At 35.5% G+C, this 18254-nt stretch overlaps 2 protein-coding genes across 2 annotated transcripts; both read right to left on the reverse strand.

Annotated features, from left to right (window-relative positions):
* Nucleotides 1–1163: 1163 nt before the first annotated feature.
* Nucleotides 1164–10309, reverse strand: wu:fb59d01 (uncharacterized protein LOC322379 homolog). The gene is made up of 6 exons (XM_056467627.1): nucleotides 10164–10309; nucleotides 6327–6521; nucleotides 4491–4658; nucleotides 1825–1890; nucleotides 1655–1733; nucleotides 1164–1522 (listed from the first exon to the last, which is right to left on the reverse strand). Exons 1-6 carry the CDS (start codon nucleotides 10231–10233, stop codon nucleotides 1465–1467), a joined length of 636 nt encoding a protein of 211 aa, XP_056323602.1. The 5' UTR covers nucleotides 10234–10309; the 3' UTR covers nucleotides 1164–1464.
* Nucleotides 10310–12791: 2482 nt separating this feature from the next.
* Nucleotides 12792–17423, reverse strand: nxnl2 (nucleoredoxin like 2). The gene is made up of 2 exons (XM_056466721.1): nucleotides 16985–17423; nucleotides 12792–15034 (listed from the first exon to the last, which is right to left on the reverse strand). The coding sequence occupies exons 1-2, from the start codon at nucleotides 17284–17286 to the stop codon at nucleotides 14866–14868; spliced, it is 471 nt and encodes a 156-aa protein (XP_056322696.1). The 5' UTR covers nucleotides 17287–17423; the 3' UTR covers nucleotides 12792–14865.
* Between the last annotated feature and the right edge of the window lie 831 nt (nucleotides 17424–18254).

Raw genomic sequence — 18254 nt, forward strand, 5'->3', positions numbered from 1 at the left:
GAATTTTAATTTCTTAATTTGAACATGAATAAATATTTTTGAATTTGAATTTATTTTTTTGAATTTGAATTAATTTTTTTGAATTAGAATTTCTTAATTTGAATTTGAATTATTTTTTTTTATTTGAATTTCTTAATTTGAATGATTTTTTTTAAAAATTGAATTTATTTATTTTAATTTGAATTTCTTAATTTGAATTTATTTTTTTGAATTTATTTTTTTGAATTTGAATTTATTTTTTTGAATTAAAATTTCTTAATTTGAATTTCTGGTTTTGAATTTAGATTTCTTTTTTTGAATTTGAATTTCTTAATTTGAATTAATTTTTTTAATTTGAATTTCTTATTTTGAATTTGAATTTCTTAATTTGAATTTATTTTTTGAATTTGAATTTCTTTTTTTGAATTTGAATTTCTTAATTTGAATTTGAATTTCTTTTTTTGAATTTGAATTTCTTAATTTGAATTTCTTTTTTTGAATTTGAATTTCTTAATTTGAATTTGAATTTCTTTTTTTGAATTTGAATTTCTTAATTTGAATTTCTTTTTTTGAATTTGAATTTCTTAATTTGAATTTCTTTTTTGAATTTCTTTTTTTGAATTTGAATTTCTTAATTTGAATTTGAATTTCTTTTTTTGAATTTGAATTTCTTAATTTGAATTTCTTTTTTGAATTTCTTTTTTTGAATTTGAATTTCTTAATTTGAATTTCTTTTTTGAATTTCTTTTTTTGAATTTGAATTTCTTAATTTGAATTTCTTTTTTGAATTTCTTTTTTTGAATTTGAATTTCTTAATTTGAATTTGAATTTCTTTTTTTGAATTAGAATTTCTTAATTTGAATTTCTTTTTTGAATTTAAATTTCTTTTTTTGAATTTGAATTTCTTAATAATATTGAACATCTGAAGTTTAAGACAACAAAATTTTTCAAGGCTGAATTTTTAATAGACGCATTTTCAAACTTCAGATTTGTTGTGTTCTGAATCCATAGACTGCAGATATCCAGTTTGTAAAAATACAGTTTCAAGTTTTCAAGATGAAGAAATTCAGAACATCAAATTCAATAATCAAACATTCAAAACCAGAAATTCAGATTCAGCAGAAAGTAGCTCAGGGGTCACCAAAGGCTTATCTTACATCTTGTAAATCACATAAAAAAATGAGTATAGAACAAAAAAGTATTGATTTATTTGTTACATCATCAATGCATCATCTTATTAAGCACAGTGAATGTCAAATCTGCAGCGGTATAAAACAAACAGGAGGACTGCTGATTGTACTGAACTGATTAACAGAACATTACTGAACTCTTACAGTCAAGCAACATTTCCTAGATGACATTTGGCCTACTTCTAACAGCTTGTTGGCCCCTGTTGAATGACTTTTCTAACGTGACTGCAGTATAAATGGTACAAAAGCAGGAGGAGTGTATGTACAGAGAGACTAATGCTGTGAACAGACAGATCTACTTCAGCTCAATATCAGATGTCGGCACCGGCTTCCTCTCGGACTTCTTGCTTTTCCTATCAAAGAAGAAGAAACAGTTTTAGATACACTGGATTAGATTATAAACATGAACACACACACCAGATTAGAGTACACATGGTAAACGGGCTGTATTATTGTTGTCAAGCCTCCATCATGTTAATACTTACTTATTAAGCACAAACATGACGACTGCAGCAATGACGGCACCAGCAAACACAAGCCCACCCAGAACCCCCACAATCAGCCCTGAGAGAGACACACACACTTTATTTACAGCTCTGAAACATGCAGTGAGAACAGCAGTGGGTTAATGATGATGATGATGATGATGTCTAACCTGCATCAACAGTCTTCTCATCAGGGTTGGGCAGATCTGCAGCTCCCAGCAGCCGGCCGGACCGCGCTGTCAAAACACATGCAGATACCAATGAGTCAGAACACACTGACCTCTGCTGGACAACAGAGGAACACACACCCTGCACTCAATCAGCACACTCACAGAAAACAATCTGCACTTTTACACGTTCACCCTGAGTGCTTTATGAGCATGTTTACACACCTGAACTTTTTCCCAACACACCATGTTTTCTAATAATGCATGGTGTTTGAGGACTTCCTGTATTTTAGATGTAAGTTTTATATTAGAACGTGCTCTCAAAAAAAATTAAGTACACTCACTGGCCACTTTATTAGGTACACCTGTCTAACTGCTCGTTAACACTAATTTCTAATCAGCCAATCACATGGCAGCAGCTCACTGCATTTAGTCATGTAGACATGGTCAAGACGATCTGCTGCAGGTCAAAGCGAGCATCAGAATGGGGAAGAAAGGTGATTTAAGTGACTTTGAACGTGGCATGGTTGTTGGTGTCAGACGGGCTGCTCTGAGTATTTCAGAAACTGCTGATCTACTGGGATTTTCACGCACAACCATCTCTAGGGTTTACAGAGAATGGTCCGACAAAGAGGAAATATCCAGTGAGCGGCAGTTCTGTGGGCACAAATGCTTGTTGATGCCTTGTTGATGCCTTGTTCAGGCTGGTGGTGGTGGTGTAATGGTGTGGGGGATATTTTCTTGGCACACTTTGGGCCCATTAGTACCAATTGAGCATCGTATCAACAACACAGCCTACCTGAATATGACCATGTCCATCCCTTTATGACCACAGTGTACCTATCTTCTGATGGCTCCTTCCAGCAGGATAACGCGTCATTTCATCAATTTTCTTTTCCAGCGTCGCTATCTCTCCTTTCATACTTTCTTAAATGTCAGTTTTAACCTTGAGCATCTCCACTCGGAGAGATTCAATTGCAAGCAGCACCAGGTTGTTACTTGCTGTTGAGCTGGTCTCTTCCAACGCGCCCGAGCTCTCAGCCGAGCTTTCTCCCTCAGCGACATCTTTTTTTCCTGTTTTCTTCGACAACATTTGTAAACATTTGTGAACGTATGCAACACTATAAAGGGTTAGGAGAGAACCGACAAGCTTTTTGTTGTCTTGTTTTTATGAAATTTTAGTGAAAGTTAGCGGAGCTACACAACCAACATCTGACTCCATCGTCTATCCGGAAGTCCCGATAACGCGGCATGTCATAAAGCGTGAATCATCTTAGACTGGTTTCTTGACAATGAGTTCACTGTACTCAAATGGCCTCCACAGTCACCAGAGCTCAATCCAATAGAGCACCTTTGGGATGTGGTGGAACAGGAGATTGGCATCATGGATGTGCAACTGACAAATCTGCAGCAACTGTGTGATGCTATCATGTCAATATGGAGCAAAATCTCTGAGGAATATTTCCAGTAGCTTGTTGAGTCTACGCCACAAAGGATTAAGGCAGTTCTGAAGGCCAAAGGGGGTCCAACCCGGTACTAGTAAGTACCTAATAAAGTGGCCAGTGAGTGTGTATCATATTTAAATTATCATCTTATAGCAGTAATATTTGACATCCTCTTTTTCTCAGTGACTTTGTTTATTTAACATTTAAGAAATGACTCTTTATTAGTTCCGGTTACTCGCATAATTTAATGTGGAACTAATCTGCTCACAACAGGAACTCAGAAGAGGTCAGAACTTCAGCACTAAGGGTTTCATGTACACAGTGAATACATAAACTTAAAACTGGATAAAGTCCATGTGAACTGGAAGTTGCTGCAGACTTTTATTTCAGTTTGATGAATTTCAGAAACAGAATATTGAGTAGGGGGGCGGGGTTTATTTTCTCTTTTTAGCTTTAACTCTCGATGACATCATCAGAGAAGTTCGGACATTAGCAGAAGCAGATGGTCAGATTCTGAATTAAGATTATTAAAACAAACAGTTTTTTCAACAAAAAAAAAAATGGTATAACTAATCTATTTTCAAAAAAATTGGATGTTTTTTTTAAAGAATTACAACGTACCATATAAAAAAACATTATTAACTTTTATAATTTTAATATATAATTAACCAATTATTAACAATGTGAGCAACAAAAGTAGGAGCCAAGCTTTAAAAGCTGTAAAAATATTGCTGTTCTTTAGGTGAACACTTAATCTGTGCAAATTAATCCACTGAAAATAAATATTTGTTTTGGTAATCTTCAGTCAAAGTCAATGATGTGCACAAAGAAAGCCCCGCCCACTACTCAATATTCAGCTTCAGTTGGAAGTACACCAACATACTGAAATTCAATCCTCAGCAACTTCCAACTCAGGCAGACTTTAACTAAGAAAACTATTCAAACTCTTTGGTCATTTTTGTGCAGGATGCTAATGGTCTAATCTGATTCAATTATTTACGCTAAGCTAAGCTCATCTAAAAGTGCTCCTAAATGGATTTAAAAATGGTGAAATGAAAATATTTAAAAAAATAGTGGCTTGTTCCTTTGAAACTAACAATGCAAGATATCAAAATAAACATTATTAACCATTTATCATCCAGTTAACTAACTATTAACAATGTGAGCAACCAAAGTAGGAGGTAAGCTGATTAAAAAGCTGTAAAAAAAGAGTCTTGAACTGACCGAGACAGGTCTGCTGACATTCTTCTCGAGACTCGAAGCGGTTGGCATTTCCTCTGCAGCCTCTGTATATGAACATACGGCAGATCTTCTCCTCAGAATTGTAATAATACATGGGAAATAAAGCGAAACAGGTTCCTTCATCCATTTTCATAGAGCAAATTGATGATTCTGATGAACATGAAGGCAAGAGAGACATGAAGAGGAGAAAATCTCAGTGTAAAGAGCAATCTCAGGGTTATGGATGATCTTTTTTATATTGTTATGTGACCGAAAGAGCTTTTTTTACATAATCTGTAGAAATTCTGTGAATTAAGGATCATATTGGCTTACTATAGAACAACAACAAATATGTATATATATATATATATATATATATATATATATATATATATATATATATATACATACACACTCACCAGCCACTTTATTAGGTATACCTGTCTAACTGCTTGTTAACGCAAATTTCTAATCAGCCAATCACATGGCAGCAGCTCAATGCATTTAGGCATGTAGACATGGTCAAGACGATCTGCTGCAGTTCAAACTGAGCATCAGAATGGGGAACAAAGGGCATTTAAGCGACTTTAAATGTGGCATGGTTGTTGGTGCCAGACGGGCTGCTCTGAGTATTTCAGAAACTGCTGATCTACTGGGATTTTCACGCACAACCATCTCTAGGGTTTACAGAGAATGGTCCGACAAAGAGGAAATATCCAGTGAGCGGCAGTTCTGTGGGCACAGATGCCTTGTTGATGCCAGAGGTCAGAGGAGAATGGCCAGACTGGTTCCATCTGATAGAAAGGCAGCAGTAACTCAAATAAGCACTTGTTACATCCGAGGTCTGCAGAAGAGCATCTCTGAACACACAACACGTCCAACCTTGAGGCGGATGGGCTACAGCAGCAGAAGACCACACTCCTGTCAGCTAAGAACAGGAAACTGAGGCTACAATTCACACAGGCTCACCAAAACTGGTGATGAGTCTGATGAGTCTCGATTTCTGCTGCCACATTCAGATGGTCGGGTCAGAATTTGGCATCAACAACATGAAAGCATGGATCCATCCTGTCTTATATCAACGGTTCAGGCTGGTGGTGGTGGTGTAATGGTGGGGGGGATATTTTCTTGGCACACTTTGGGCCCGTTAGAACCAATTGAGCATCGTGTCAACACCACAGCCTACCTGAGTATTGTTGCTGACCATGTCCATTCCTTTAAGACCACAGTGTCTCCATCTTCTGATGGCTACTTCCAGCAGGATAACGCACCATGTCATAAAGCGCCAATCATCTCAGACTGGTTTCTTGAACATGTCAATGAGTTCACTGTACTCAAATGGCCTCCACAGTCACCAGAGCTCAATCCAATAGAGCACCTTTGGGATGTGGTGGAACGGGAGATTGGCATCATGGATGTGCAGCCGACAAATCTGCAGCAACTGTGTGATGCTATCATGTCAATATGGAGCAAAATCTCTGAGGAATATTTCCAGTAGCTTGTTGAATCTATGTCACGAAGGATTAAGGCAGTTCTGAAGGCAAAAGGGGGTCCAACCCAGTACTAATTGGCCGGTGAGCGTATATATATATATATATATATATTATTGAACATTTCTGCATTTATGAAAACAAGTCTTCGTTTTGGATCTAACAGATGTTAAATTGCCATTTGTGTGACCTTTGTAAATCAATTAAAATTCTTAGAAATCTTTTACAGAGACATTTTAAAGTATTTATAAAGTGCTGTACAAAACAGACCTACACAAACAACTCTTTTAATTGCATGGTTGATATGGAATTGCTCTAAACAGAATACGGGTTTTACTATGAGTTTTACCATCAGTGGGGTAAAACTGGAGGGCATTAGGAGAGCATGCTTTCACACACTCTTTATCGCTGTCGAAGCGGTTGCCGTTCCCGCCTGTTCCCTTAAAGTAGAAGGGCACACAGGAATCTGTGTGCGAATCGTAGAAATATTTCTTAATCTTTTCTTCTCCAGTTCCTTCATCTTTTTGACCTGTGCATTTTGGGGCTGAGGAAAAACAGAAATGAATTATCATTAATATCTTTGTCAAATATCTGGTCAAAAATGTAAAAATATATAATTTATTTAAACAAAATGTTAAAAAAGGATTCAAACTATTTAACTGGAGTGGTTTTCATAATTTTGGACATGCTTAAAGGTCATGTGAATTTGAAAATAATCTTATTTAGATGTTAGTATCTGTAGTTTTAAGATATCTATAAGCTAGTGGGTTCCAAAACAATGACAACAATTGCATTTAGAAGATATAAAACTGATATAATTATATATCACTTAATCATTGACATCACCTCATACTTCAGTTTCTCATCAAATCTTCCAACCAATCAAATGCTCTCTAGCATCTGACATGACCCACCCCCTTCTCATGTGTTTTTCATTTGATGAACTTGAGCTCGATCACTCTCACTGGCAGAGCGGTGATAAAACAAAACGCTATTGTCTGCTTTTTTAAACGCCATCTCTTATTGTTTCACCTGAGATTATGTCGAACATCGATTAAAATATGCACATTTCAAAGCACTTCATGAGACCTTTAGTCATTTATAGTAATTTATAATTTAATTTATAAATAGTCATTTATAATAAATAGCATACTCTAGTGTTTTTGAACCATACTAGAGTATAGTAATCTGTTGTGGTGATACTGTAGATGCTATGGTAATGCAATCAACAAATGACTCAATACTGAACTTTTCTTCAACTATAGGGTATATTATACTACAATGCACCACAGTTTACTGTAGTAAAAACTAAAGTATACTACAATAGTTATTACAGTTTATCATTCATTCATTTTCCTTCGGCTTAATCTCTTCATTCATCAAGGGTAGCCACAGCGGAATGAACCGCCAACTTATCCAGCATATGTTTTACACAGCAGATGCCCTTCCAGCTGCAACCCAGTACTGGGAATACAATTGATGAGTTCACTATATAGTTAATACTACAGTATAATGTAGTGTTTATTGACAAAGTGGTGTAAATGCTATAATATACATAGTATATTACATTATACTATAGCATGGTTTAAAAATACTATTATAAATAACTACTATAGTATTTTTCATGGGGTTGGTAACATTTCCTGATCTCACACTAGTATGTCTGCTTGTATTTGATCAGTGTGTTCCTAGTTAACAGGAAACATTATCTCAACTTTGGCTAATGTTCTAACAGCGTTCATGCAAAGTCAATAGAAGACAGTTTTACAGCTTGTTTTAGATTCAAAAGTCACATTTTAATAAAGTTTGCAGAGTTATAAAACAGAATTCAAACAGATCCTTTTATTATTGTAAAGTTCAGAAAAGAAAGAAATTTAACTACATTAGGAAACGTTTCACCACTTCAGACTTTAGTAATACGTTTTTAGAACATATTTTTGTTGTTGAGATTTACAGGCTGTTCTAAATATGTGCAAATACAGAAGATCAAATGGATTACTTTTAGTAAACAAGTATATTTCTGTATCATAATTTGGGCTAATTTGTTTACAAACTATGAAATAGCAAGAGTTTTTTCTAATAGCCCGGTTACTTCTGTAAATAGTTTTTATATAATGGAAGATCATGTAAAGGGTTGTGTTGCTTTAGCTTTCTTTCCCTGATCAGGGAATTTAATTTGGAGAATTTGCTGTAAAAATGTCTAAAAGCTGTTGCGAATTGTATCTCTTTACAAAATTATATATAGTACACACACACACACACACACACACATATATATATATATATATATATATATATATATATATATATATATATATATATATATATATATATATATATATATATATATATATATATATATATAAGCTTTACTTGGACATAGGGAAATTAACTTATGTTAACCTGTTTAAAATTATTTAGGACCTATTTCAGTGAATTTAAGACATTTTAAGACCCAACGTCACCCTGATTAACACATTAGAGATTATTAAAAACACTGTAAGTCTTTAACACGATCTCAGAAATAAAAGTACAAAACCTGTAAAGAAAAATTCTTGCTGTCTCAATTTTTAGCCGAGTCAAATGAACTTTTCTAGTCACCGTACCTCAACCAAACTGACTAATACATTTAGATAATCTTTGTGTAATTTAAAGAAATAAGTTGAAACCTGATTAACTTAAAACAAGTAACAGTACATCTTTCGTTATAACCTTTGTTTTTTACAGAGTACCTGCTCTGTACTTCGTAGGAACTAAAGTTCATTTTAGGTACCAATATGGACCCTTAAACGAACATGTATCTTTTAGGAAGGGACAGTTTTTGTACCTCTATTTTCTGAGAGTATACAGAACACATAAACACTGTAAAAATGTCAGTAAATAAACAGTTTTCTGTATTTTGATTGAACATGATTAATTTTTTTGTGTGCTTCTGAATTGCTTTACGGGACCAACAACGTTTGATGTCCAAAAGTTTGAAAAAAATAGACTTTTTTTATTAGTTATTAGTGATATTTATTAGTGATATATTGTCTGGGTTGGCGTTGTAAATTACTGTACAAAAACCTGCTAATAAACTGCCAGTTCTTCAAGTACTTCAAGTGTTTGACAGACAATTATATATTAGATCTTACACAATATATTGTTCTAAACTACTAATACATTTCTCTTTGATAAACAGCCCTGATTTTTTTACATCAAAAAAGTCGACAAAGCAGAGATCAACATCCCATAATTCAATTCATAATTGTAAAACAAACAGGAAACATCTGAGAATCACAAAATACTGAAATTGGTGAATAATAATAAAAGGAAACATAATTTCTTTGAAATTATTTGGCTAATTTCCACTTGTCTTAAAGTAACTTTGGTGGATTTTAACTATAGAAGTGGATCACAAACAACTCTCTTGTATTAAAAGCATCCTTACACAGCCATGTTTGTTCAGATATATATATATATATATATATATATATATATATATATATATATATATATATATATATATATATATATATATATATATATATATATTGTATATGCACAGGGACTTTTAATTTACGGTAAACCAGCTTAAGTGCTTCTGGTAAATTGTCATGCCAAATCATCAATGACGTGTTTAAGATCAAGTTTCTTTTAAAAAAAAAATCTATTCTCTTCACTGCCTGATTGATATACAATATGAAGTGGGTCTCAGATCAGACAAGAAGCAGTGAGTTAAATCCCATTGTTCTGCGCCATGTCTTTAAAATATGGAAATATATTGTACCACAGTATTTTCAATGGAGTTTCTGTACTCACCTGCTGCTCCTATCGATGCTTGCGTTTAAAACTTCATCTCGTTTTACACTTGAACAACTAAATGAATGCTTAACTCTATGTAACTATCTATATTTTAATTAAATTACATTATTGTGTAAAAGTAACCTAATGAAAATGAAAATAGTCACATAATGGTGGCTCCCATTCAGTAAAGACGCTGTGACGCAATAAACGGTTTTTGTAACGGACGGTTTGCGTATAGAAATTTTTGAAAAATTATTCAGCTTCCGGTTGGTTTCTGTGCGGTGTAAAGATGCTTTAAAAACAATTTTGGAAAAACTCCACTTCAAATGTAGACTACTATAAACACATCCTGTGAAGGACTATATTATAACTCCGAAATCCTCAGTTCAGTCAAACTCACCGGGTGACGAAGCCGAGACGCATCCAGAGCTCAGGACGGCCAGCAGCAGGTACAGTGTTGATCTCCTCATGGTGAAGTTGGTCAGATTTGTCCGAGTTCTCTCATTAACCGCTTCTTCTGCTCAAACTGGCTCGAATAAGTCCGGCCCGCGTCCTTTAGACCCTCTTATCAGCTCAGTTTTTATGATCAGGGTGTGTTTCTCCCACATTGAGGCCAGTTTCAGTCATAAAACATGACGGTCGTTCAACTGAACTGATCTAACTAACGTTACTGTACTTTCTGTGAAACCTGCACACGACGGCACATAAAACTCAGAAATGATTCATCTGGATATGAAAATACTCTGGCAGTAAACTGGTGAATCTCAGGTGTATTAAAGACACTAAGTTAGCCATTAGCCCTCCTGTGAAATGTGGATTATTTTTGCCACTTTTTTCACAAGTCATCGTTTGAAGAATCATTGAAGAATCTTTCACTGTAGCATTTCAGTTTCGTTTTAGTTTAACTGGAATTAAAGCGGTTTTAAAAATTATTTTAGGGTGAATATTATTAGGCTTCTTAAAGGGATAGTTCACCCAAAAATGAAAATTCTGTCATCATTTACTTTCTCTCTTCCTTTGTACCAAACCTCCGAACTTCTTTCTTCTGTTGAACACACACAAAAAAGATATTTTGAAGAATGCTGAAATCCTGTAACTTTCATAGCAGGGAAAACAAATACTATGGAAGTAAATGGTTACAGGTTTTCAGCATTATTCAAAATATCTTCTTTTGTGTTAAAAAAAAAATCAAAAAGGTTTATAACCACTTGAGGGTGAGTAAATAGTATGTACATTTTCATCCCTTTAAGGAATACTAGTATCTTGCAATCTACAGTATCTATATTAATATTATTCAACATATTTAGATGTAACCCCATTTGTAATGTTTAACATTTTCATCAGTAACTGTAACAAATTACTGTTACTTTTATTTTGTAATTAAATTGCGTAACGCTGTTACATGTAACCAGTTACTCCCCAACACTGCGCATTATTATGGAGACATGGTTCTACGTGTCTGTCAATCAAATTGGTGGGCGTGAAAACCCCATTCTGACATGAAGTTGCTCAAGGGGCCTCAAAATGGGAAGGATTTTGATCAGGAAATTAAAAAAATAAATGTCCTTATATCACCCCAATATGACTAGACACACTATACCTACCCACAGTTCTGTCCAAACAGCTTACAAAAGCTGATTTTCATCACAGGTGCCCTTTAATGAAACCTGATTAACATTTGTTGTTGTCCTGACTTTTTGATTAACAATAAGGTTGTGTTAGTTAATATACTGTATATACAAACAAACATAAACAAACAATAAAGAAAAGGTTTATTACAGTATTTGTTCGTCATTTATAAAGTTAAAGTATAGTGATTTATTATATCATTTACTCTACTAACTATAATTAATAAGTATAATATTGTTCATTATCTGCTTGTTAAGTCATGACGTTTCGGTGACGTATGGAATACTGTTTCCGGGTCCAAGCCGCTACTCATTTAAATATTTAAATTGAGAAAATATTAGTTTATGATCACTTTTAATCTTTTATGATCACACTTAATGTGTGAAATTAAATTAAAATTATTTAACAATGTATAAAATATTAATCATTTTCTGGCCATCAGATATTAGACATGGATATTTTATATATATATATATATATATATAGTGGTCGTGATTTTCGAAAGTATTACACCACTTTGTAAATGTTTATTATAACCATTAGGTGAGTGTTCCTATACAGTTTGATAAAGTACTTGGACCCCTTTGTGTGACGTCACACTTAACAAGCGGATTAGCTCATGTTGGTAAATATATTAACTAATCAAACATTATAAAGTCATGACTATAGTATAAAGTGATGAGATAAATTGATTTCTCATATTTTACAGTGTACTTATGTTAAAGTACTATAGTCTAAAATAAAAAATAAACTATTAAACGTAATAAAATAAAGGTAAAAAATTAATTAATTCTTTTCAGCTTAGTCCCTTTATTAATCTGGGGTCGCCACAGCGGAATGAACCGCCAACTTTTCCATCATATGTTTTACGCAGCAGATGCCCTTCCAGCTGCAACCCATCACTAGGAAACATCCACACACACTCATTCACACACATACACTACAGACAATTTAGCGCACATGCTTGAACTGTGAGGGAAACCCACATCAACACGGGGAGAACATGCAAACTCCACACAGAAATGCCAACTGACCCAGCCTGGGCTCGAACCAGCAACCTTCCTACTGCAAGGCGATTGTGCATCCCGCTACACCACCTTGACGCCCCATAGGTTAAAATTGTAAAAAAGCAAATGAACATTACACACAGATATTTTATTAATGACTATATTAATGGTTTAATAATTAGCTGAAACTGCAGATTACCCTAATATGGTATCTCGCTCAGGTATGGTGTAATATAGAGATATGAGCAGTCATAATCCCACAGCGGAGTATTAGTCACGTCACTGTTGATATAATGAAGAAACGGTTCAGCGCTCGTTTCACAACTGAAAGCAAAACAGAGAGCGACGAGGAGCTGAGTGTTGAGGAAAGAGAAAAACAAACACTCTCCAAGGAGGATCTGTGAGTTTTAATGAGACACGGAGGAACAAGAGGCATTTTGATGATCCATAACAACAGATCCAGTAAACACCTGCTGCTCATACACTCGCACGCACACGCACACACACACACACAATTCAGAATCATTTAATTAAAGGGATAGTTTACACAGAAATAAATATTTTGGTCTTTATTTTCTCTCCCTTTACAAAAGAAGATATTTTGACAAATGTTGGAAACTGGTAACCATCAACTTCCACAGTAGGTAAAACAAATACTATTGAAGTCAATGGTTACCGGTTTCTGAAATTTTGACGAATGTTGGAAACTGGTAACCACCGATTTCCACAGTAGAAAAAACATACTATTGAAGTCAATGGTTACCGGTTTTCAATATTTTTACGAATGTTGGAAATTGGTAACCATCGACTTTCACAGTAGGAAAAACAAATACTATGGAAGTCAATGGTTACCGGTTTCTGATATTTTGATGAATGTTGAAAACTGGTAACCACTGATCAAACTCAGAGACCTGGATATCAACGCGTCTCTCTGCAACTGGGTTATGGACTTTCTGACTAACAGACCTCAGAATGTTAGATCAGGCCACATCTGCTCCACCACCGTCACACTCAACACTGGTGTACCACAGGGCTGCGTGCTGAGCCCCTTCCTCTACTCCCTTTTTACCATCGACTGTAGGCCTGTGAACAGATCCAACACCATCATCAAATTTGCAGATGACACCACAGTGATTGGTCTAATCAGCAATAATGATGAGACTGCCTACAGGGAGGAGATACAGCATCTGGCCACCTGGTGCACCGACAATAATCTGCTCCTTAACACCAGCAAGACCAAGGAGCTCATTGTGGACTTCAGGAAGGGACGAACAGGCTCGCATGATCCCATCCACATTAATGGGATGACCGTTGAGCCTGTCTCATCCTTCAAGTTCCTGGGGACCCACATCTCTAAGGACCTTTCCTGGACCACCAACACCTCCAGCCTGGTCAAGAAGGCTCACCAGCGCCTATTCTTCTTGAGGCAACTTAAGAAGAACCAGCTTTCATCAGCCGTCTTGGTGAACTTCTACCGATGCACAATAGAAAGCATCCTGACCAACTGCGTCACAGTCTGGTATGGAAGCTGCTCTGTTGCTGAGCGTAAGGCACTGCAGCGGGTGGCTAATACAACCTGTATATAATGTTGATAGTACATCCATCTGTAAATATCACCATAGTTTTTCTATAACTGCACTTTATAACTTATACCTGTCTCCTGCACTTGCTGCTATTGCACTGCTGGTTAGACCTAAACTGCATTTCGTTGCCTTGTACTTGTACATGTGTAATGACAATAAAGTTGAATCTAATCTAATCTAATCTAAACCACTGACTTCCACTGCGGGAAAAAACAAATACTATGGAAGTCAATGGTTACTGGTTTACTATATTTTGATGAATGTTGGAAACCAGTAACCATCGACTTCCAGAGAAGGAAAAACAAGCACTATGGAAGTCAATGGTTATCTGTTTCCGATATTTGGGCAAATGTTGGAAACCGGTAAACATAGACTTCGACAGTAGGAAAACAAATACTATTGAAGTCAATGGTTACCAGTTTCCGATATTTGGGCAAATGTTGGAAACCGTTAACCATTGACTTCCACAGTAGGAAAAACAAATACTATGGAAGTCAATGATTACTGGTTTCCAACATTCATCAAAATCTCTTCTTTTGGGTTCAGCAGGAGAAACTAATTTTGGTTAGGAACCACTTGCGAGTGATTAATTAGTTTTTTAATTATTTTGGGTGAACTATCCATTTAATCAGAGGAGAGTCATACAGTATAAATATAATAGAAAAGCAGCTGTATAAAAATAAATAGCAAAAGCATCTTAAATATACACTACCTGTCAAAAATGATCTGATTTACTACCACAACACAGACAAGCAAGTCAAACCAATGCATTGTTGATTTGACCAGTCATGTGGATTGTTAACCTGAATAGACTGGTTTAAAGCTTGTTGCATAAAATAGAAAGAGCCCTTGTAAACGGAGAGAAGGATTTCCCTCCTAATTTCTAGCCTTTAAAGTTCTGAAAGATCTCTGCCACCTCGATCCAGCTCCTGAAGCAGGCCAGCCCCTGATCCCGGATCTGCTTTCGGCCCTTGTCAGTGATGACCTGACCGTTCTCCTTCACGATCACCAGCTTTGGGACGGCAGTGATGTTGTACCTCTTCTTCAGTTCACTGAGGAAACAGCAGAAAAACACAAACAGATCAAACTCACACACATCAGATCAGATCAGAATTAACTGTTTTAAAACGCTTCAATGTGGTCAAAATCATTCATGTGGAAATAAATCAATAAATAAACACTAAATCTAACCATTTTCATTTAAAAAATTAGTTGTTTTTCACATAAAAGTGCTGCAGCTGTTGGAAACTTACTGGCGTCCAATCTTATTCTCTCATTCATTTTTAACTGTTAAAAAACAGCAATTTTATAACATTTTTATTTTTAAGTACAGCCCTAAACAAATAAACAAAACTGGTAACCATTGACTTCCACAATAGGAAAAACAAATACTATGGAAGTCAATGGGTGCCAGTTTTGGATATTTTGATGATTGTTGGAAGCCGGTAACCATCGACTTCCACAATTAGAAAAAGAAATACTATGGAAGTCAATGGTTACCCGTTTTTGATATTTTGATGAATGTTGGAAACCGGTAGCCATCGACTTTCATAGTATTTGTTTTTTCCACTGTGGAAGTCAACGGTTACCAGTTTTCGATATTTTAAGGTGTGTTGGAAAAACAGTAAACATCACCTTCCACAGTAGGAAAAACAAATTTTATTGAAGTCAATGGTTACCGGTTTCCAATATTTTGATGAATGTTGAAAATTGGTAACCATCGATTTCTACAGTAGGAAAATCAAATACTATGGAAGTCAATGGTTACCCGTTTTCGATATTTTGATGAATGTTGGAAACAGGTAACCATTGACTTCCACAGAAGGAAAAACAAATACTAACAGACAGACAGATAGACAGATATATAACAGTCAAATATAATACATTGTAATACTGATTGATAAATAATTTTTTTAGTCTTTTGATCAAAAATAAATTGAATGTCTAATAAAATTTAACCAGAATATATTAAATTAATTACATATTTAAAAAAGGGAGCGAAATAGCTACAATATAATAACAAAACAAACAGCAGCTATATAATAAAAACGAAATGTTACAATTAAAATCGAGAACTTTTTTCATTTTGATTATTTGTTAGCTGGCAGAAATAGTCAAGACGAAACTTCACACAGCATTTCTGCCATCAGACAAATTAACAAGCAAAAATACATGCAGATTATTGTCTTTAAATGAACGCAAACTCATAAATAGTGCATGAAAATAATAAACCCTCAATCCAAAGGCTGTGTAGTATTTAGAGTTCCCACACGTTCAATCAATGCATTTATTGAATATCTTGATCCTTTATAAGGGTTTGAATGCATGAGAAAAATGTTTACATTATGCTCTAGTCTATATCCTGCATATAAGCTTCCAATAACTTTTCATTGCCTTTAAACTGAATTACTTTGACTTCCAATGCCCTTATAAACACTTCTTTTGAGTTTTTAATTTATTGATGTTGCCAGATTTCTATGATTAGTGGAAATACACACACACACACACACACATGCAATGAAACCTCACACACTGTCACTGGCTATTTTTAAACATAATCCTGTCAGTGTGTGTGTGTGTGTGTGTGTGTGCGAGTGTGTGTGTGTGTGTGTTAAACCTCTTAGCATGCACAGAGCTGTAATGAAAGGTTACTGTGGCACTGATGCTCAGGTTTATTGGGGGTAAAGTTGGTTTTATATTCGCACATTTGGACTCTCCTTAGTAGTATAATCTCAGAAAAGTATTCTTTGCAAATCCTAAATAGTGGATTAATATTAGCAGTCAATGACTATCAAAGTACAACATTGTTTACTGTCAATTAAACAGTGCTAATGATGTTTTAAAGTCATATTTACATGCAGTTTCAGACCGAATATTCAGAGTAGAGTGGTAAACAATACAGAAACCGTCTCACAAGTTGTCAATGTTCAAAAATGAACGAATATGCGAATATTAAAGCAACTTTTCCTCCATTTAGTTTTTTTGCATGACAGTAAACTCACTGTTTGTATGGGTCTGTCCAGGGTAACGCCAGCCAGTCTCCGTGCATGTCATGATAATACTCCACCATGTCCTCGGTGGATTTATCTGAGGATATGAACACGATCTCGAATTGTGCTGGAGGTTCGGTCTCCTCCACCAGCTCCGTGTAAAAGTCGCAGAGCAGCGGAGTGAAGTCCCTGCAGGGCGGGCACCAGCCGGCGGAGAAATACAGACCCACAACCTTATTCCGGAGCGCCTCCTCCGGCTCTACCAAATCCCCCTCTTTATTCACGAGCGTCCGGCCTGAAAACACCTCGACCATCGCTGGAGACTCTCGGCTGCTTTTTACGTTCCCTAATGGATCGTTTTGTGTCGTAAAAAGTTGTCTGAAGTTCGTGTGAAGATTGTCCTGCGGTTCTTCTTCTGACCGCTTTAAGCTGAGGGGACGCGTATTTACAAACCGCTTCCTACTGTGGTGACGTCGGCTCATGCATATTAATTACTTAACGTTGCATTCGACTTCTGATTTGCTCACGGAGGCTGATTTAGAATCACGCTCATGAATAATAAACGGTTAAAACACGAGATTTGGCAGGAGAAAAGCAAAGGTAATTAATATATATATATATAATTTAAGTTAATTACATTTAAATATGCATTTAGAATTACATAATTGGTGCCATTTTGTAAATAAATAAATAAATAAATGATACTGTAAAAAATAAATAGTAATAATAAATTACAAATAAATTCAATTCAAGATTTGTCGGCTGCACATCCATGATGCGAATCTCCTGTTCCACCACATCCCAAAGGTGCTCTATTGGATTGAGATCTGGTGACTGTGGAGGCCATTTGAGTACAGTGAACTCATTGTCATGTTCAAGAAACCAGTCTGAGATGATTCAAGCTTTATGACATGGTGCGTTATCCTGCTGGAAGTAGCCATCGGAAGATGGAGACACTGTGCTCATAAAGGGATGGACATGGTCAGCAACAATACTCAGGTAGGCTGTGGTGTTGACATGATGCTCAATTGGATACTAATGGACCCAAAGTGTGCCAAGAAAATATCCCCCACACCATTACACCACCAGCAGCAGCCTGAACCGTTGATACAATGCAGGATGGATCCATGCTTTCATGTTGTTGATGCCAAATTCTGACCCGATCCGAATGTTGCAGCAGAAATGGAGACTCATCAGACCAGGCAACGTTTCTCCAATCTTCTATTGTCCAGTTTTGGTGAGCCTGTGTGAATTGTAGCCTCAGTTTCCTGTTCTTAGCATT

This window comes from Danio aesculapii, chromosome 10, assembly GCF_903798145.1.
Source record: "Danio aesculapii chromosome 10, fDanAes4.1, whole genome shotgun sequence".
NCBI classification, from domain to species: Eukaryota; Metazoa; Chordata; class Actinopteri; order Cypriniformes; family Danionidae; genus Danio; species Danio aesculapii.